The following is a 21,628-nucleotide window of genomic DNA, read 5'->3' as shown; positions in this document are numbered from 1 at the left end:
GAACCAGACTTCTTAAGAGGTCATTCGTCTTGATGCTACTCTTGCATAAGTTCGCTTAATTGCAGAATTCTGATGGGATCATGACCATCACGGCTTTAAAACCCATTGTTGTAATGAAGGGTGTAAGTATACATATAAGCACATTTTCATCTCCATACCCAGGTGATGTGGGACGTCACACCCTCCCCCTCTGAGCCTCTCCCCCTCCCCTCTAGGATTCCAGCCCCCTCCCCTAGGATTACAGCCTCCCCTTCCCCCAGGATTCCAGCCTCTCCCCCCATCCCTCAAGATTCCAGCCTCCTCAATGGTTGGATGGATACTGTTGTTAAAATATATATATGGAAATGTGATGGAAGTTTGTTGGATGCTTCAAACAAACTACTCCCTTAATGTTCCATTGGATATTGGATATGGGAAAAGGAAATACTACTACCTTAATGTTCCATTAGATGATGAGATTGATGACGAGAGCTACCATTATTTGTTCAAGCCAATAATTGGAAAGGTGATGGAAGTTTTTAGGCCTGGTTGGCTCCCCTAAACCAGACTTATTAGGATGTCACTCATCTTTATATTACTCTCTCATAGGCTCGATTAACTGTGGAGTTTTGATGGGATTATGACCATCACAGCTTTAAAACGCGTTATTATCATGAAGGGTGTAAGTATACATATAAGCACATTTCTATCTCCATACCTAGTTGATGTGGAACGTCACACCCTCCCCCTCCAGGCCTCCTCCCCATCCCCCTCCCCCAGGATTCCAGCCTCCTCGATGGTCGGATTGATACTGTTGTTAAAATATATATGGAAAGGTGATGGAAGTTTGTTGGATGCTTCAAACAAACTACTCCCTTAATGTTCCATGTTATATTGGATATGGAAAAGAGAAATACTATACTCCTGTTATGAGAGGAGGTATTGGAAAGTGAGAAGGAGTCTTGCATACTGGATTCGTTAGTTAGAGTATTTTAATTAAGATATAGCATCCTTAGGTTTATGCTTTGCTTTATCTTATTATTAGTTGGAGTCTTTTATTTAAATTGAGTTAGGATATGTATTGCATTAGATAATAGTGCAGCACTTATCAAGTTATCTTGTTTTCAAGTCTTAGGTTATCTCTATTAGTTTAAATTACAAATAATCCTCACTGGATTGAATTCCACGTGAATGCGTAAGTGTCATTGTAGGAGTTGAATTCTAAGTTCTAGAACTCAATTCCAAGAAGATTTAGTTCCCTCTATTTAAAGAGGAGATCTTTTAATAAGAAGGCATGCAAATTATATTCTCAAACTCTATTGTTTGAAAGAGGCCCAGGAACCTCCAATTTCCTACGCTAATTTTCCCAAGTTAGCACCATAGGTAAGAATAAGAAGCAAGATCCTGCTTCTTATCCTGTCGAAGCTCGAGTTACTCGGTCAGTTACGCAATCACGTAACAAAGTGGTATCAGAGCGTAGTTCGATCCCGATGGCCGATCCACGTATGGAGCGGATGGAAAAACAACTCGCCAACCTTCAAACCATGTTCGAAGGAATGATAAAGAAGAATAATGAAACTGCCAGAGTTCAAGCCGAGAACTCCAAGGAATCTGCCAAAATGCTATCCGAGAACTCCAGGGAAATAATGGAGATCAACAGAAGGTTGTCCAAAGAAGAAAAAAATTATGGGGAAAATTCTACAACAAGAACTCGTGACAAGCCACACCATGGAAACCAAAATTCCATGGCACCGAAATTAGCCAAGCTGGATTTCCCAAAGTATAATGGGATGGACGATCCTACAAGCTGGATTTGCCGAGTGGAGCAATTCTTTGAATTTCAAAGAACAACCGAAGAAGAGAGGTTACCAATGGCAGCCTATCACCTAGAAAAGGAGGCTCAATTGTGGTATCAATTGTGGAAGGAAGATGAGGAGATACCAACCTGGAATTCTTTAAAAAAGGCACTCCACATACGCTACGGCCCAACCATATTCGAAGATCATTTTGGCGACCTTACAAAATTGCAGCAGACCGGATCTGTGAGGGAATACCAATCCCAATTTGAACAACTTCTTAGTCACGTTGGCAAGTTATCAAACTCGCACCAATTAGGGTGCTTTATCAGCGGCCTTAAAGGAACAGTGAGGACAGAGGTGCAAGCAGGCAGACCCAATTCATTAACCGAAGCCATCGGTCTCGCCAGATTGTATAAAGCAAGGAATTGGAGTTTGAAGAAACCTCCAATATCAAACGAGAAGCGCATGACACCAAAGGAGACAACTCCTCCGTTGCCTCCCTCAAATCTGGACAAGGGAGAAATTATTCCAACACGTCGCCTATCTACCTCCGAGATGCAAGAACGAAGAACACGAGGTTTGTGTTTCAATTGCGATGAAAAGTTTGTTCCGGGGCATCGTTGTAAAAAATTATTTGTCATCGAAGGAGTATACCTGAGTGAGGATGAAAACGAAGAGGAAAAGGTCCACGATGATGCAAATGTGATGGGGGTGGAACCGATTATTTCAATACATGCACTAACAGGAACAACCGACCCACAAACAATGCGTGTGAGAGGGTATCTAGGAAAAATGGGAGTGGTCGTTTTGATGGATTCGGGAAATACTCACAACTTTCTCAATCTACAAATAGCCAACAGATTGGGATTGAAACCAAAACCCATTGGAAAGATGCACGTTATAGTAGATAGTGGAGACAAAATTAGTTGCACAGGTCTATGTGCAGGGATAACGTTGTGGCTGCAAGGAGAACCATTCACGGTGGATTTTTTCATATTACACATGGATGCATGTGAGGTAGTTTTGGGTACTCAGTGGTTACGCACGCTTGGACCAATATTTTGGGATTTTGCAAAACTCTTGATGAAGTTTTCATGGAAGAACCGAAAGGTGGAGTTAAGAGGCCTCAAACATCTTGTGCACCGTTTGGAGGAAGAGAAGAGGATGGAGAGAGAGGCAAAAAGAAGGAAGATCGGGTGGGTCCATCATAAATGGACACATCAACCAAACCTATCATGCAGCAACAACTTCCAGAGAATTGTCCTTGAGGACAAGGACAGTTCAAAGGGGGGAGGAATGTTTTGAGAGGAGGTATTGGAAAGTGAGAAGGAGTCTTGCATGCTGGATTCGTTAGTTAGAGTCTTTTAATTAAGATATAACATCCTTAGGTTTATGCTTTGCTTTATCTTATTATTAGTTGGAGTCTTTTATTTAAATTGAGTTAGGATATATATTGCATTGATAATAGTGCAGCACTTATCAAGTTATCTTGTTTTCAAGTCTTAGGTTATCTCTATTAGTTTAAATTACAAATAATCCTCACTGGATTGAATTCCACGTGAATGAGTAAGTGTCATTGTAGGAGTTGAATTCTAAGTTCTAGAACTCAATTCCAAGAAGATTTAGTTCCCTCTATTTAAAGAGGAGATCTTTTAATAAGAAGACATGCAAATTATATTCTCAAACTCTATTGTTTGAAAGAGGCCCAGGAACCTCCAATTTCCTATGCTAATTTTCCCAAGTTAGCACCATAGGTAAGAATAAGAAGCAAGATCCTGCTTCTTATCCTGTCGAAGCTCGAGTTACTCGGTCAGTTACGCAATCACGTAACAACTCCCTTAATGTTCCACTAGATGATGGGATTGATAACAAGAGCTACCATTGTTCAAGCCAATAATTGAAAAGGTGATGGAAGTTTTTAGGTTTGGTGTTGTGGTTCTCCAGTGTGGTGCTGACTCTTTATCTGGGGACAGACTAGGATGCTTCAATCTTTCTATCAAAGGTCATGCATAGTGTGTCAGATTTATGAGATCGTTTAATGTCCCACTATTGCTATTGGGTGGGGGTGGTTATACTATTCGAAATGTTGCTTGATGCTGGTGCTACGAAGCTGACAGGGGTTGCACTTGGAGTGGAAGTTGATCATAAGATGCCATAACATGAGTATTATGAGTGTTTTCCCCAAGTAACATGGAAAATAAGAATTCACGCCAATTATTGGATGATATACGGGCTATGCTTCTTAATAATCTCTCAAAGCTTCAGCATACACCCAGTGTCCAATTCCAGGAAAGACCTCATGATACTGAGCTTCCAAAGCATGTTTTATATGTGGATATTGATATCCACCATGGGGATGAAGCAGAGAGAGACGTATGAGCTACATCTTGTATATTTACTATGTCAAACAATATTACATAACTCTCTATTTATAGAGAGACAATGAGTAGTGATCAAGTAACCCTAAACTAATTAAATAATATAATAAACATTACAAGGAAATATAATAACGGAGAACAAAAATATTTTAACATAAAGATAAATAACTTGTTAAGGAAAATATTAATAAACCTAAGTTAGAAAATATAAAATATTCCAACAACTATAATCATCAACACTCAATTGAGTAATATTTGGAACCTTCCCCTAGGATTCCAGCCTTCTTGTCACCGTTTGGAAGACACTTGTTTGGAATCCTATTCGAGAACCAGCCACCCCCACCTGAAAACAATCTCATTTCGCTTGATCTTTCTCCTCCAAAAGCAAAGAAGGTAATCTACATTTCTATGACTTAGTTTCTTAAATTCTAAATATATTTTAATGTCTGTTTTCGGAAAATATTGAGGTTTATAGATTGCACAGAACCTACAACTGTGTCTAGTGTGTTACATTTACTGTATTTAGAATTTTATTTTATTTTATTTTATTTTTTTTTTTTTTTTAAGGGTGTTATGCTCTTCAAATCGATTTTTTTACTATAACGATTATGCTCTTCACTCTGCACAGAAAAGATAAATAAATAAAACCAATTAAAAATAACAAATAACAAAAAAAATCTTAAAAAAAAAAAAAACTTCATACCTTATAATTCAGTATATAGTAAATGTAACAGATCATGCAAAGTTGTGGTCTCTAACAAATTTATGAACCTCAATATCTGCCAAAGACAAACATTGTATATGATGTTATCGATATCTCGATAGTAATAAGCTCAATAAATAATGTCTTATTGAGATTACTAGAGATTTTAATTATCAATAAGCTCTTCTTATAGGTGTTCATCACCTGCATACTCGAGACGCTTCTCGACCACATCTCACTCTTAACCTGCGAGCCATTTCTTTTACGAACCTGTCCCCAAACCGCCTCTAAAGCCATGGACAACGACAATCCTCCCCCAGGATTCTAGTAGTATGGCACACGCCATTCAAGGAAGGTAATAATTTTCATCCCAAACCTTTAATTTATCATCAGCTTAAGGTAATAATTTTTATGTCAAACCCTTAATTTATCCCCAACTTTATTTAATTGATTTTTTTTAATTTTTAATTTTTTTTTTTATTATTTTAATGTGTGTGAAGATTTGTGTATTCGAAGTAGGGTCTATAAATGCTACTACCGTCTATGGAATTGTCGGAATACTCAAACCAATTTTACAAGGTAATTTCTTTTAATTTGTTTTAATCGATATGAGGTTCGCACCACAATAATATATCAATTTGTCGCTTATATCTACTTCAAACAGCAAGTCATCAATCATAATCGATCTACTAAATAAATCGATTTAAAGAGCATAATACTCTGCACACAAAAAAATAAATAAATAACTAAAACCAATTAAAAATAATAAATAACAAAAAAAAATACTAAAAAAAAACCGTTGTAATTTAGTATACAATAAATGTAACCGATCAGGTAGAGTTGTGGTGTCTCCAAAATTTATGAACCTAAATATCTGCCAAAAACAAACTTTGTAGATCATGTTGATGAGCACGGTTCTTCTTGAGATATCACCAAATCTTATTGAAATCTCGATAGTATTAAGCATAATAAATAATCTCTTATTGAGATTCCTAGAAATTTTTTAATTATCAATAAGCTCTTCGATAAGAAAAGTGATGTGTTCATCACCTCGTACTTGATACATTTCTCGACCACATTTTTGCAAATGCTTCTACCGTCTATAGAATTGTCGAAACACTCAAACCAATTTTACAAGGTAATTTCTTTTATTTTTTTATTTTTTTGTTATTTGTTATTCTTAATTGATTTTTTATTTGTGCAGGGTGCTGCAAAGTTAATATTGATATGTTCAGGAAAACAATTGAAATGGAGGGATTGATGGATGCCAAAGTCATCACCACTAAATTGTCATCCTTTTTTACTGTTCCTTTTGTAGATGATTTACAATATGCCTTACCTTTATTGGTTTTCTTTTGGTAGTAAATGAAATCGTCATATTTTTTGTTCACAAATTGTCTTTTGAAAGTTGAAATTTAGCAGTCAGACAGTGCATTCTATTTGTTGGTTTCACCCAAATATTTGCACTTGTACTTATGTATTCCTAAGATCACGCCGGTACTTTTGCTTGTTCAATCTGTTCCTTATGGATTTTTTTTTTTTTATATGTCCGCACAAGAGGTAAGGAGGATTCGAATTAGTGACCTGAGACCTCCGTTTCATTAGGCGTGGTCCTAGCCGATTGAGCTACCTCTTGGAGACTGTTCCCTTGGATTGAGATTAGTTTAGATTGCACAAAAAAATGGTTAGTTTGATAAAACTTTTTAAATTGTACGTTTTTGTTGAAAAAAAAAATGTTCTAATGTGGCATAAAGATGAAAGAAATTTTAAGTGTTTTGTATTTACATCTGTTTGTTAATGCTTTTGAAAACCCAAGATGCATTATCAAACAAACCCATTGTTTCTTCAACAGACAAAATTTGTCCATAAGGATTTGGGTGTGACTAGTGATGCTTTATCTTATATAAGAAGATAAACAGATTAGAATCTGCAGCCTTTTGGTAGAGTGGGCATTTTCTACTTGCCCTGAGAGCTTCCACCCAAGGAGGAGGCATAGGAAACTTGTAAAATATTTGGGGCCTCAAGAGCCTATGCCAAGGCAAAGTGGCCCACTAGGCCCATCACAGTTTCTTGTCCAATCTCCTAAACGATGCTGTTTCCAACCAACATGAGTAAAGTGCTAGTCTCCGGGGCTGGGCAAAACCCGTTCGATACCGATACTATCCGAAGTAACCTAGCCGACCCGAACTTATAATTTAAAGGTAGCGATAGCATCAAGTTTTTTTTTTTTTTTTTTAAGAGAAAGCGTGTATATAATATTATATAGGGGAAAGTTCATATACGGTATGCCCCTCAAACTAACACCTAATCAGACGAAACTACCCTTAGTAAAATAAAAACAAAAAATAGTGAAACTTCTCGAAAAAACCTAAAACGAATATATATATATATATATATATACCAAATTAAAAAAATTTCTTAAAAAAAACATTTTTTATAAGAAAAAATTTGATTTTTTTTTTTAAAAATTGAAAATTTTTGCATAAAAAAATACAAAATTTTCGTTTTAAAAAAATTAATTTTTTTTAAATAAATTTTTTTCGGTTTTTTAAATTCGTTTTTTAAAAAAATAAAAAATAAAATTTTTGTTTTTTATTTAAAAGATCTTTTTTTTAAAAAAAAATTAAATTTGTTCGTTTTTAAATATTTTTATTTTTTCAAATCTATGGGAGTAGTTTTGTATTGTTAAGAAATTTATAAGGTTATTTTTATTTTTTTATTACTATCAGAAAAACTAGAGGTGTTAACTCGGTCCGATTTCCCGATTTTTTGCCAAAACCGAAACCAGAACCGGGGTATCCCGGTTCTCAATTTTGAGAAACCGGAACCGGAACCGAGAAACCGGAGTCCCGGTTCCCGGCCGGTTCCGGTTTTACCCGGTCCAATAACCGGTTTTTTAAAAAAAAATGATTTTTAGGCTTATTTTAAGTATTGGGCCTAAAATAAGCCAATTTTTTTTTTTTTTTTCATAAGTTAGCCCATTTTTTAAAAAATTTATTCGTTTTTTTGTCTAAATTAAAGGGGTTTGGATGTGATTGTTCTAGCTAAATAAAAAATAAACTTAAAAAAGTCCAAAAATCCTAAAAAAATCAATGTTTTTGCATATTTGGGCCTTAGAAATAAAAATTTAATTTTTTAAAATACCCTAAACCTAAACCTAAGTGTAAATATATATATATATATATATATATATATATATATATATATATATATATATATATTAAATAAAATGGAAACCCGGTTCTGGTATTCCTAGTAAAAACCGGGTACCAAAAATCAGTACTGGAATCGGGGTACTTGGTTTTTGGATTTTTCAAACCAGAGCCAGAATCGAGGTCCCGGTTTTTCGGTTCCGGTTCCGGTTTTCCGGTAATTTTTGACACCTCTAAGAAAAACATTAACAATGTTTTAGTAATTTAAGGTTAAATTATCAAAATTGAAAGTTTAGAAATTATAGGTAATTTGAGGATTACTAGACTTTACCCTATTATATATACACGTTTTCTCTCAGAAAAACCCTAGCCTGAGACCTGCAGCCGCCTGCTATTGCTTCGGAAGGTTTCTCTGTGCTACTGCTTCGGAAGGTTTCTCTCTGCTACTGCTTCTGAAGGTTCTCTCTCTTGACATTTCTGCGTTTTTCTCTTTCTATTTCATTTTAGGCATTGCAATTTGCTTGTTACGTTTTAGGGCTGAGAACTCATCTCCGCCGTATGTCTATGCATAAAGTTCTTGAATATGCGAATTTACTTTTTGTAGATGATTTACAGTATATCTTCACTTAATCCCCTCTGTTCTTGTTCCTGTTCCCAACTCCTCCCTGGATTAAGCCTGCTGTAGCTCTACTTTTTTTCCCCTTTTCTTTTTGTTTAATTTTTTTTTTTTTTTTTTTTTTTTTTCAAATTAAAGCATTAGATAATGTTAAAGCAGGGATTGTGTGTATCGGCTTTGTGCTACAATCAGTGCACTCTGTTTCCGAAAGAGTTCCCTGCGAGATAGATCTGGGGAAGGTGGGCAGTTGTGTTTCCTCTCACCCGTTGAAATTGTCAACAATCATCTTCCCCACATCTCGTTTTTCTCTCCATATATTTACAAATTACTTATAAAAAAAATAGTCCTCCCTGGGATTGATTGATGTTGGTTGCTAGAATGCCAAGATAGAATTGTCTGCTTAATTTTGTTTGTATTGGTTGGTAAGGCAAAAGCAAATTTATACGGGTAATGAAAATTAAAACAAAGTATCAACTGCAAGCTGGTATTTGGTTGGATATTTGTCCTAGAAAAGCTGTTTTTGCAGTTGATCAACACCCCACCCCACCCCCCCCCCCCCCCCCCCCCCCTCTTTTTTCTTCTCTTTTTGTAACGTGTCATTGCAATGATCTGTTTTTGGTCTGGATTCAATGTAGATAATAACTAATTTTGTTTTTTTTTTTTTAAGAATTTGCATAATTGTTCATATTGTTCATGCTTTCGTTTGTTAAAAAAAAAATCTATTTTTCGTGATTATATTTAGTACTTGTGCAGGATGGAATCTCAGGTCAAACACGCTGTTGTTGTCAAAGTTATGGGCCGCACCGGCTCAAGAGGGCAAGTGACCCAAGTAAGGGTGAAGTTTCTTGATGATCAAAACCGATTCATTATGAGGAATGTGAAAGGCCCCGTGAGGGAAGGCGATATACTTACCCTGCTTGAGTCTGAGAGAGAAGCAAGAAGGCTGCGTTGATGGGCTTGTTGGTCCCACTGGCCACCTCCTATCCTCTCAGTTTTGTTGTCTCAGATGTTTCTGCTTTCTTCTTGTCGTAGCTAAATGGTATTATCAATCAGTGTTCTGTGTTAGTCTATTTTTCTGGGTATTGAGTATAACAACTTGAATTTTGAGGTGGAATACTTGTATGGGATGCTTCAATTTTCTATGTTTGAAAGACTAAGTTTGGTTTGATTTATAAGTTCTTAACTGATTTTTGGCTGCAACTTAAGTTTAGTCCTCTTTTCAATGTACTCATTCCTTAATGGGTTTTAAGAAAAAGAGAGGAGTAGTTAGATTGTGGTTGTTATGCAATTAAAGGACATAACTATATAACATCTGTTGCCGAACCCTGTTGGAGTTCAGAGCTTGTGATTTTTATGATTCAAGCATCTGTGTAATTCTCTGCTGAATTACTTGTGCCCTTGACTTGAGCCCTAGAAGGTTGAAAGTTACTGGTTTGGGTTAAAGATTAGGCTAGTTTGTTTGTCTCCTTGTGGTAAGATTCAGAAGGGGTTGATATTGTATACCCCACCCTCTATGCAGAAGTTATAACACAAGTTTTTATGGTGTGGAAAAATTCGGCTGGAACACGTTAGGTTTTGTCATAAATTTCAAACACGCTGAATTTGTTCAAACATGCTGAATTTGTTCTCAACGCCTCTAATTTGCCAAATGTATAATGATGTTGGTTAAATTTGAATATGGTAATCCAAAATGGCTAAAGGCCTATGTATTTGTGTTTATTACTTGGATTAAATATGTTTTACATCTATGTGGTTTAAAACTTTTTTTTTTTATTTTTTTTGTCACTTTAGGTTTCAATTTGTATCGCACACGGCTAAAAATAGAAATAGTACATCCATTCAAGTTTCGGCCATAAATTGATCAAAATTCATGTCTATGCCAATAAAAACATTAAAAAAAAATTGGAAAAAGAAGGGTGGCTAGAGTCGATCTATTTGGTCAACCCCAATAGCCTTGGGATAGTTGGATCACCTCCGTTTGGGCTTGAGATGGTTTTAACTACCCCAAACCGGTAGGTCTGAAGATGGTCTGAGCACCTTCAAGGGTAACTCTCAGTTTTAAGTTCTTTTTTTAAGAGGTGGCTGAACCACCCCCATAAGACCAATTTAGGGTGACTAATTGTAGGGAATATTTATTCGAATGCAAGCATCATCTTGTCGTTTCTATATTCTTAAGTTGTGGTTAAAATAAGTTAATTTATATAATATTTGACTTTGAGCTTATAAGTGTTGTTTTGGTTTAGCGGTTTTAAATTATGCGTGCGGTTTGAAAAAAATAATTATTTCAAAACATGATATTTAAAAACTTTGTAAAGCTTTTAGTAAATTGCGAGTTCAGCCTTTAAAATCTTGGAATTTTAAAACGCACCCATTTTTGCGCTTTAAAAATGTGAAGTTTTTTACATTGCACCCCAAAAGGGAGAACTTCTGTGATTATGTTAAAAAAATGTGTTTCACATGCAAAATCGTGGGGACAAACACACTCTTAAGAATGTTAACCTCTTTTTGGTTTAATCCCTTCTTCTTTTCCATCTCTTTGTTAAGCAAAATTTCGACAATAAAACCAACCATGCACTCATATATATGCTGAAGCTGTGAGCATATATATGAGTGGTACAAAACATGTAGAAACTCAAAAGTTGCTGGTACTAGTGCTAGTCTTGATAAGTGAAGTTTATTATTCATTCAGTATAAATAAGAGAGAATTATGAAGTAAAACTACATATAAGTATATATATAAGACACCAAGTAATTTCCATGCAATGAAATATTCCAGCAATACAAGAAAGTTGCTGACACACGACCAAGCACACAACTTTGACTGAAACAGATAATAAATATGTAACATCTATATATAGAAAATCAACAGCAAACTGATCAATCCATTTATGCTATATGCGGTTGCAGGTGTCTGTTGTTGATCATAATTCAAGGGCTCTTGGTTGCAGGCGGTGGTGAGAAGAATGGGATGGAAGGAATTGTAGTTGGAATAGTTGGGAAGGAGGGAATGGTTGGAAACGGTGGAAAGGTGAACTTTGGGATTGATGTTGGGATGGTGGGCAAGCTCGGAAGCGGAGGCAGCGTCGGCAGCGCCGGCTGAGTCGTTGGCAAAGTTGGCTGCGTTGGCTGTGGCAATGTTGGTATTGTAGGCAAAGGCGGTAATGTTGGTTTGGGCAAAGTTGGTACCACCGGCGTCGTTTGTAAGAGATGGCGAGCGGCCAAGCTGCTGCTGATCATGCTGGAGAAGTTGAAGACAATGAAGAAAGCTAAGATGAAGCAGTTGCGAGAGGGCGCCATCACTGAAGGAAATTCACAAGAAGGCAGAGAAGTTGATCTCTTGGGTTTGGATGGTGGTGGAAATGAAGGCTATCATCATGGGGTTTATATAGGGAGATGAACGTCCATCTTGCATGGTTTATGGTTGGGAAAAAAGTAGGGAGACGGGCCTTGTGAGTTTTCCCCATTGTTAGGCAACCTCCTCACCCATCTTTCATGGAAAAACTACATGAAAAGTTGACTTGTGTTATTTTGGTTTCTTAATTTAATGCCTGTAATTCACAGTAGATTGGCTTTGGCTACCAAGGATTTGTCAGTTTGGTTACCTAATCTAAGTTCTCACCCCATGAGGTGTTTTATATGAGGTTTTTTTTTTTTTTTTCAAAGAATTTGATTGATGTAGGTTACCAATACAAGTTTCTGGTATATATAGACAATCCTTGAAAATCAGCTTGCAAGAAAAGAATGACCAATTACTTATATATACATAGTTAAGATTGTATTTAAGGTATCTAGAACACTTGCCTCTAATAGACTAATACCAAATGATACAAATTTAAGATAGAACTCACCATTGAAAATCTTTTTTCAAAAGAATGGTGTTTAAGAGCTTATATATCTATATATATATATATATATATATATAGAGAGAGAGAGAGAGAGAGAGGTTAAGATTATACTTAAATCACGTGGGATATTTAGGACCGTAATGGTCACCATATGATTTTTAGTTAATAATGAACCTTTTTTTTTTTTTTTTTTTTTTTCCTTTTTTGTAAGGACATAAATTTTCAACAAATTGGGTTATTTGAATTTTCCTACAAACAACTCTTTAATAGTATTATGGGTCTCTTAGCATGTAAAAAATACATGTTTTTCTTAATAGTATGTGCTTCTCACATGCTCAAAGGACATGTGACACTTTTAGAAACTGTACTAGAGGAATTCCTTCAACTCAATGAGTAGGAAATTTATATATATATGGTGCAAAATTGTTTTGACTACTTATAGAACTTGACTCCTCCAAAAAATTATTGGCACATACATGATCTTGGATTTGATATATTTGTGAATCTATTACAAGGGATGACAACATGTTTTCTGAAGACAAGTATTCAGCTTTACAAGCTAGCTCCCAATAGTCAAGGATAATTAAAAATTGAGTAATTTATCTTCCAATTATCTTATCATGCTGACGTGGCAATGCCAATTAATAAACCCTTATTTAAAAATAAATAAAAACAATACATTCAGAAACTCGCTGAGCTAAATCTAAATTTCTTAATTCAAATGGCATGTAGTTTTTGAATGGCTGAAACAACTTCAGTAATGGACTGGAATTTTCTCCTTTCCTTGAGAAGAAACTTTGCCAGCTCAAGAGCCCGGCGTTCACAATCTGCTCGTTTGCTAGCATCAGTGATTGAATCAAAATCCTCAACATTTACCACTCCAACAATTCTCCTGTCAAACAAGGATGATATAGCAGAATATTAATAATCCATTTAATCAAATACAACTCTACTAATATTAAAATGCACAAACAGTTAACATTCAAAACCAGAGAAAAGAATAAATTCAAAATTTTACACAATGAAAACAGAAAAAATATGGTAAAACATAAGAATCTGTAATCTGTTTTGCTACCTTATCATTTTGGCAGCACCAAATCCAAGGGTGTCATGGAACAAATCTTCCATAAATTTCTTTTGCACAAGCCCCTGAAGCTCAGGATTGTTATATATTGAAGGAAGATAAGCCTCACCAGAACCATCCTTGTGTTCATCCCAAAGTGCAATGAATTTCTTGTGGAAAAGATTCCAAGTCTCTTCAATCGTCCTCAAAATCCACTCCTTATATGTCTGCACAATAATGTGAATATCAGATATACCTCCTAGTAAGCCTATAAGTCATGCTTCCCACAAAAGGAAATAGCAATGGATAGTTTCATAAGAAACGAAATGCAAAGAACTTGAACTTCACCAAAAGAAGAAGAAGAAGTTCATGTCTTTTATCTTCACTAGTATTGGCTTAAATTTATTTTGTATTTCTGCAATTTTCTTCTGTGATTCTCTGATATAACTCTTGTTGTTGATATTAGATACTATGTCCAGAAGATAATGGACAAATAAAAAGGTACTTCAGAGCTGCATATTGATGAAGAAACTAACATGGAACATATATTTATTCAATGATCGAATTGCTACAGAATTTCTAAATATATATCTAAGTATATTAATTAGAAAAGTAGTAAGATTTTCAAAACACAACACTCAAATAAAAGCGATTCTTGTAGGTAGAGACAACAGTCCTGATTATAGTCCAGCAGGAATAAAAATATAGGGGAAAGCACGGATGGATTTGAAAACACAAAGAAAACTATATATTACAAATGCAATGGAATACATACAAAACAAGAAAAAACAAATATATGGCAGGTAAATGACACTATTTAGAAGAAATAATTGAAAAGGCATAAAATACTGTATGCAACCAAGAATGGCTTGAAAATATCTCCCAAGAAAAACACTACACTGATGTAAAGCTATAACATCATATGCTCTGTTTCTTTCAACATAAAATTGTTGATGGGCAATATCCTACTCTATTAAGAGGAGCATCATTTCCCATGTTCCTGTTTATCCTCCTCTGTTACCCAACATTTTGAGGAGACCAATTGGTGAATTTTCAAATTTCAACCAAGAAGAGAAAATTCATTTGAAAATCAGTATCTTACATGTAAATTATTTTACTGGAATTAGCTATTACACCATCAAATATCTCAAAGGGAAACAAATGGGAGTTAGAAAATAACAAGCATAAAACCAAAGACAGAGAGGCAATTATTAAATCAGGACAAACCTTTCTGTCATTCACTTGATCAGCATGTCCATCTTGTGCAAAAAAAGCCAAAATCAAGTTTCCAAGAAATGCTCCAACGTCAAAACCCATAGGCCCATAGAATGCAAATTCTGGATCTATAACTTGAGTTGACTCAAAAGTAACCATGACAGAACTAGTGTGGAGATCTCCATGTATAAGAGCCTGTGCTCTCTCACCAAACCTACAGGAAAGCCAACTCTTCAATATCATAAGACACCGGAAGTGGAAACAATATAAAAAGAAAACAACAACAAAGAAAGAACAATACTTAGATTTCAACTCAGCAACTTCAATCTTCAAAACATTATCCTCCCGAACAGCCTCAGCATCACGATCAAGATAAGGGGAAGTCCAATGATTATATTGAGAAACCTTGTACGGGTCAGAAAAAACAACCTGCGCAGTGTGCCTGCATAACTCTGCGTTCCCACAAAATTCAGCAACTGCATAGAGCAAGCATGAGTTAAGACTATAATATAGGGACCATATAAACACGAATCACCATTACAAGCAGAGAACCAATAAAATTCTTGTAATCATATAAACACAAATCACCATTACAAGCAAAGAACAAATATAGATCATCACATGCACATACCAGCACATTTGTGCTCCGTGGTGGAACGATAAAGGAGGGATGTAAAGTAAAGAGTCCTTGCCATGTATTCTGAGATGTGTTCAGCCAACAAGGGGTACTCGATCCCAGCAATCAACCCTTTTCTCAGGATTATATGTGGAGGCTCCAAGTAACGCATGCCAATCAAAGACATGGTACGATCAAAATAGTAAACTTGAGGCACATGCTCAGGACTTAAGCGCCCATGCTCTTTCAGTGCCAGTGCCTCAAAATATGCTCGTTCCTTCGTCATCGGCCAAGATTCCCCTATACAACGTATGTATGGGATAGCCTGAAGAATTACACAACCAAGTATTAAATCATAGTGCAACCAAGCTTGATACATCTTTTGATGATTGTGAAATGTGGATCACCAAAGCCCCATAATGTGTGAGAATTGTGAGTGTAAGAGATATTTTAGTCGCGTAAAACAGATTATCTGTAAGAATAAGCTTGAAAACAAATAACTCTAGCATCTCTTTGATTTTCAGATTTAGAAAGATCAGTATGCTCAATATCACTGGCAACTTCAATTGATTCACTATCTCCACTTGTTGACACATCTTAATCCTTTTAAAAATATTTAACTTCTGCAACGAATCTTGACTTTAAAACAACATCTCGGCTAATGACAGTTTGGTGATCGATAGGATACCACAATTTGTACACTTTGTTCTATTTGCTTAGTTAAAAAAAAGGGAAAGATGAAAAAAAATCAGCCCCTATGATTTGCATCTTTTTAGAATTAGTGCATGTGGTTTGAATTTTATATATAAATATGGTCCTTCCCGCATTTCTAGCGGAGGTTAACGCCACGTGGTCACTTAGACACATCAACGCTAATAAGACATGGATATATGAATCCATATCAATATCGCACGTGGTCATTAGACCAATAAAATGAGAACACGTGGCTCTCATATTTGACACATCATGTGAAAATTGTACGTTTAACACGGTAATCTAACCCAAATTACAGAAGTTGACCAAATAGATTTCTAGATGTGGCCCCACCGATAACATATTTTTCAAAACAAACCGCAACATTAATCTCAAAAGAACAAAATACTTCTCACAAGTCTCTACTCAATACTTCTCACAAATTAACTAAATATAATAATAATAATAATAATAATAACATGCTTATTTTTTTTCAGGAATGGATGTTCCTTGTTCCATATTTAAAAGAAATTAAAGAGTAGTTGTCATGATGGCCGGCAGCCACAAGGTGTCGTTATGGCCGTTTTAACAATTTGGGATAACGGAGGGCTTTTTTGCTAACAATTGGTAGTTGAAGTAGGTTTAGTAAGATAGGTGGTAGTTTGTGGGAGGTTACGCGTAAATAAGTGAAAGTTGAGGGGATTAAGTATAATTAACCCTATATATTATTAACCATAAGTCTATAAATATTTTACACAACATGACAAACAAAATGCTCGGATAATCTACAAGCAAACTTTTGGGGGAAAAAAGATACCTGCTTGATGACGAGAGAACCGGCCGGACCGACGACGATGTAAACAAAATTGAGGTTGCCATCGCCGACCTCTTTAATCTTGAGGCCATCGAGGTTGTTGCCAAGCTTAGAGGAGAGGGAAGGCACGGCCTTTATGTAGTCAATCAGGGACTTCTCGTCCAGCGGCCTGAACTCCGAGAAAGCCATTGCAGAAGGAAAGTGCGGGACTTTGGGGTTTAAGAAGGAAAGTGGTCAATGTTTTTGAAGCGTGAATCGTCAGAAAGCAAATGTGGTGCCCAGTGAGGGTGGCTCCCACCTTGGAGGAAAAGAAAACTCTCCGGCGGCTACATTGAACCTGGCATAACTTTGGACATTTGGTCTTTCTTTCCATTTGGAAAACGACTTGGGATACCACCTGTGCCTCACAAAACAAAAGAGGCGCTAGATACATCAGACATCAACATTATCCGAAGGAGAATCAAACACGTAATTTTGTTCCCAATATTTTTGGCCAAAAGTTCATTTATTAAAATGGGTAATGCACGCCGCGTGCAAAAATTTTTTTTTTTTAAAAAAAAAGTGTCGTGCATGGGCGTGCCACGCACGACGCGTGCTCCCAATCAATGCTCCATTAAAATAAGGGAAAACTGAGAACTGATTTTTTTTAAAAAAAAAATTTTGCACGGGCATGCCACGCACGCCGCGTGCTGTTTATCTTTACCCGAAAATTACCCGAAAAAACTGCATATATATATATATCCTCTCAAATTACCACCTTCAGATATTGCGTGAGCCTGATTTCATAATTGTGATATTACATGGTCCACTTGCTCGATCTAATTTGGGGCATTTAATCAGATCCAATCCAGGGTAGATGGTCAATTACCCAGTGTAATTTTGGGTTATGGCCAATTGCCTTATATAGTTTGGGTTACATAACCAGTTGACCAGTATATATTTGGGGTACATGATGATCAATTGCCCTGTACAATTTGGGGTGCATGACTCCATACTAGGTAGTATGATATTGACTGCGTAGTATTGGCCACTTTGGGCCTTAGCCCGCATAGTTTTGTTATTGGGTTTACCTACTTCATTCCATTTAAAAAGAGCATATTTCATATGGGAAAACCTTTTATCAAGTCTATCTGCAAAAGTGATGTTTTGCAGTATCCAATAGAAGGTGTATACATTAGCTAACTAGTTACACCTGATAGAATAGAAGCAAAAACATTGAATTTTTTCTTTTTCTCCTACTTTCTCTTCTTCTCTCTTCTTCTCCTGTTCATTTTCACCGAAAATTTTATATCTTCTTCTTCTCTTCTCTCCCACTTTCTCTTCTTCTCTGCCAGTGGGTCTGGCGTGACCTAGCCGTGAGTCACCTCCTCCGGTGCAATTAGTGACCTCCTCTAGCACCGTGATTCACCTTTTTCGGCCTTTAGGGCGATAAAATCTTTAAATGGTTAACCTTCCATCTATAGGTTTTAAATTTGAATCCAAAAACGAGCTTTGAGGCATTAGAAACGGTTTTTGAGGTGGGTCATTGCCGGTGAGATCCACGGCTGGGTTTGGACGGTGAGGGGTGTTTTAGTTCTTTGATCCGGTGTATTTGTTCTTACTTTCATTTTTTGCATTTTTCTTAAATTGATGATGTGTCAAATGTTGATTAGATATTGTAAAAGTAGGGGTGTCAATGCGAGCGGTTAAAAACCATCCGCTAACCACTATCCGCTATAACTGCTAACCGTTAACCGCTTAACCACTTAACCGCATTAACTGCTAACCGCCTAACCGCTTTGTGGTTAGCTGTTAGAGGTTATTGGGTTTACTAACCGTAACCGCTAATGTAGCACCTCAGATTTTGAAAGTCTTATTTTAGAAATATTAATTTGATGCTATGATTATATTAATATTCATATTAGGCAATGATGTTAATTCTTGAGGAATTTATGATATTGTATGAATGGTAATTAGAGATTGGTAGGTAGAATAGTATAGGGTAGGTAAAATAGTAAATGGTAGGTATAATAGTATTTGGTAGGTAAAATAGTAAATGGTAGGTATAATAGTATTTGGTAGGTGAAATAGTAAATGAAGTAGAATTGTAAATGAAAGGCGGAATAGTATTTGTTTTTTTTCCTATAAATAGAGCTCTTCCCCTTCACAATTTTCACCACTCATATCCTCTCTTCCACATATTCTTCCTTCTTCCGTTTTCTACTCGGTCTTTCTTCTTTCTGAAAGTGTTTACACGAAACAGAGAGAGAAAGGGCAAGACAAAGCGTTGCAAGAAAGAAAGAACACGCGAGAGAACGGACTTGAGATATTAGTTTGAAAGATATACTAGTAATGTTAGTCAGATTGGAGCAACTAGATCATTCAGACCACTTTTTAGCTTCAGTCTAGAAGTAAGTAAATTCACTACCCCTTCTAAAATTACTTCATGTCATGCTATTTATTTATTCTTGTATCAAACTGTAAATGATTATTTTATTTACCTGTAACGCCCCGATATTTGAACTAGCAAATATCGAAGTCGTGACGCTGCAACTTTAGAAAATACAATCTTACAGCGGAGTATGTATATTTTTTTCTTTTTCTATGACCTAGGAATAACTTACACAATACAGTTGAGCTGACTGAAATACCTCGAGGTGATATATTATTAAATAAAATAGAAACATGGTTTTCATTACAACATATGTACACACTAGGTGTACCAAATATATGCCACAGACGGCACCTAAATTAACATAGTAATATCTATTAAGTTTACACACATCACCATACATAATAAAAGCGATTAACATAAATGAGACTTGCTCCATAGAGTAAGCATAAATCCTGCAGCAGATGGTCTATCAACCATCAAAACCAGTAAAAGGACCATCGTCCTCACTTTCTATCCCTGCATCAAGATCTATGTAAAGATGACGTTATCATATTTACATAGGCAAACAAGTGAGTAATCTATTTTCCTAGATATAAAGACTAAAAAGACTAGTTTGAACAAATAAGATTAAAGACTAAAATATATAATAATGAATGAGTTGTGAATGCAGCGTAATGACAGATTAGTTTGTGTTTTATGATAATCTTTCTTCAGACCTCTTCTCATGAGCTCTCAGCCCGCTTACGTCCGTTATGTCCGTCACACTTTAGAGGTTTACCTGTTTGGTGCTGGCAACTACACCGCCCCAGCTTAGTTATATATTAGGCCTGTTGGACGGTTATATACCCCCATCCACTGAGATACCGACAGTTTCTCGCGGCAATCCACCCAGCTTGTTCTTAAGGTGGCTATCTTATCAGCCCATTTTATTAGACACATTATGCAGCAGTTGTATTGCAAAATTATATCAATAAGACAAAATAAGAATTCCTATAACAATAAAACAAAGCTAGTACTCAGTAAGTATATTCATACTTACTCTCCTTAGTGTAGTATTCTGCTCCTCTTCTGCATATAATACATACATACAAACAATACTTAGTTCATTCTCCAATAATATCATTGTTTAAAGACTCTCATCTTTTATATTTATTTATTATCCGTCACTTCATCTTTACTTACTCATTTTATTATATTAATCTAAGATAGTTACTTATAACTAGCTTTAGGCCTGAATTCATTTTTGGTGACGAGGCTAATGGCCAGTATCACTAAATACAAACAAGTATTATAAATAATATATATAAAACATAACTCATATTTTGGAGATGAGACCAATGGTCCGTACCTACCAAAGTATGAATCAAAATTTAAATGACAATAAAAGAAATGACTGAATGTAAATACTGAATTCATATTCTGGGGATGACCGCCAAAAATATGAATTAAAATTTAAATGACATAAAAGAAATAACTGAATGTAAATAATGCATATTTCAGGGATGAGATCAAATGGTCCTTACCGCCAGAAATATGAACAGAAATTTAAATGACATAAAAGAAATAACTGAATGTAAATAATGCATATTTCGGGGATGAGATCAAATGGTCCTTACCGTCAGAAATATGAACAGAAATTTAAATGACATAAAAGAAATGACTGAATGTAAATACTGTAAAGTAAATAATATATAGATAATATTATAAGTCCTTAATTGATTTTGTCCACTAACTCTTTATTATTAGTTCATTTGTATCCATTACTTTATTTTACATTATACGCTTATTGGGTCTTTAAACAATTAAATGATGACAAGTAATAAAAGCAATAAATCATGATATTTATACAAGAAACACTTACCCAATAATCCTTTAGAAGTAAAACTCCACCAAATCTTCTCTAGGTATCTAGTTTTAGAAAAACGCTTGAACACTATAAGAAAGATCTAGGCTATATGGTATTTGACTAGAACTAAGAAATAAAATGAAAGGAGGAGCAAACAATTTTACTTGTTCTAAGATTGTAAAAACTTAAGTGAAAGTGAAAGTGACTATAGCTTAGGCTCTATTTATAAGAGAATGAATGGTTAGGATTTATTTTTAAACCTTTGATCTAAGGGTTGAGATGGATTTAACCAAAAGAATGAACCTAGTCCATATTTCATGCTCTATACCAAATAGTATTTTCGTCCAAAATGAGGGCAGTGTATTCCGATCCTTTTTTCAATGTCCAAACCTATTCCGATTGACATGAAATTTTGAGAGTAGATAGAGGACTCCGAGACAAACATTTTATATTTTAAGTTCGACTTCATCCGAGTTCGTTTAAGTCTATTTTTGGCCTATACAAAGTTTCCAATTCAACTTAGGCTTTAACTATT

The 21,628-nt window shown here is 35.5% G+C and overlaps 2 protein-coding genes, 1 long non-coding RNA gene, 1 other non-coding gene and 2 pseudogenes across 6 annotated transcripts; 4 read left to right on the top strand and 2 right to left on the bottom strand.

The window, feature by feature from the left end:
- The first annotated feature begins 349 nt into the window (after positions 1 to 349).
- On the top strand, positions 350 to 4,157 carry LOC132177252 (histone deacetylase 19 pseudogene; annotated as a pseudogene).
- A 4,183-nt stretch (positions 4,158 to 8,340) lies between these two features.
- Positions 8,341 to 9,795, top strand: LOC148586148 (small ribosomal subunit protein eS28). 2 transcript variants are annotated; one of them, XM_088515793.1, is made up of 2 exons: positions 8,341 to 8,443; positions 9,381 to 9,795. In XM_088515793.1, the coding sequence occupies exon 2, from the start codon at positions 9,382 to 9,384 to the stop codon at positions 9,577 to 9,579; it is 198 nt and encodes a 65-aa protein (XP_088371919.1). In that variant the 5' UTR covers positions 8,341 to 8,443; position 9,381; the 3' UTR covers positions 9,580 to 9,795. The 2 variants fall into 2 exon arrangements, with proteins under 2 accessions (XP_088371919.1, XP_088371918.1); XM_088515792.1 differs by having other exon boundaries at positions 8,364 to 8,469.
- LOC132180192 (small nucleolar RNA snoR135) lies at positions 8,780 to 8,926 on the top strand. The gene has a single exon (XR_009440080.2). It is a non-coding gene; the product is annotated as a small nucleolar RNA snoR135 (small nucleolar RNA).
- Positions 9,796 to 10,616: 821 nt separating the features above from the next.
- On the top strand, positions 10,617 to 12,024 carry LOC148586147 (uncharacterized; annotated as a pseudogene).
- Positions 12,025 to 12,949: 925 nt separating this feature from the next.
- Positions 12,950 to 17,298, bottom strand: LOC132178666 (methylthioribose kinase). Its single transcript, XM_059591155.2, has 6 exons — positions 16,877 to 17,298; positions 15,382 to 15,691; positions 15,052 to 15,226; positions 14,763 to 14,964; positions 13,548 to 13,762; positions 12,950 to 13,364 (listed from the first exon to the last, which is right to left on the bottom strand). Exons 1-6 carry the CDS (start codon positions 17,060 to 17,062, stop codon positions 13,190 to 13,192), a joined length of 1,263 nt encoding a protein of 420 aa, XP_059447138.2. The 5' UTR covers positions 17,063 to 17,298; the 3' UTR covers positions 12,950 to 13,189.
- A 2,193-nt stretch (positions 17,299 to 19,491) lies between these two features.
- Positions 19,492 to 21,152, bottom strand: LOC148586146 (uncharacterized). 2 transcript variants are annotated; one of them, XR_015911858.1, is made up of 2 exons: positions 21,109 to 21,152; positions 19,492 to 19,775 (listed from the first exon to the last, which is right to left on the bottom strand). It is a non-coding gene; the product is annotated as an uncharacterized LOC148586146 (long non-coding RNA). The 2 variants fall into 2 exon arrangements; XR_015911859.1 differs by lacking the exon at positions 21,109 to 21,152 and adding an exon at positions 20,287 to 20,310.
- Between the last annotated feature and the right edge of the window lie 476 nt (positions 21,153 to 21,628).

Source organism: Corylus avellana, chromosome 4, assembly GCF_965113065.1.
Source record: "Corylus avellana chromosome 4, dhCorAvel1.hap1.2, whole genome shotgun sequence".
Lineage (NCBI taxonomy): Eukaryota > Viridiplantae > Streptophyta > Magnoliopsida > Fagales > Betulaceae > Corylus > Corylus avellana.
This window is presented reverse-complemented; position numbering and strand designations above follow the sequence as displayed.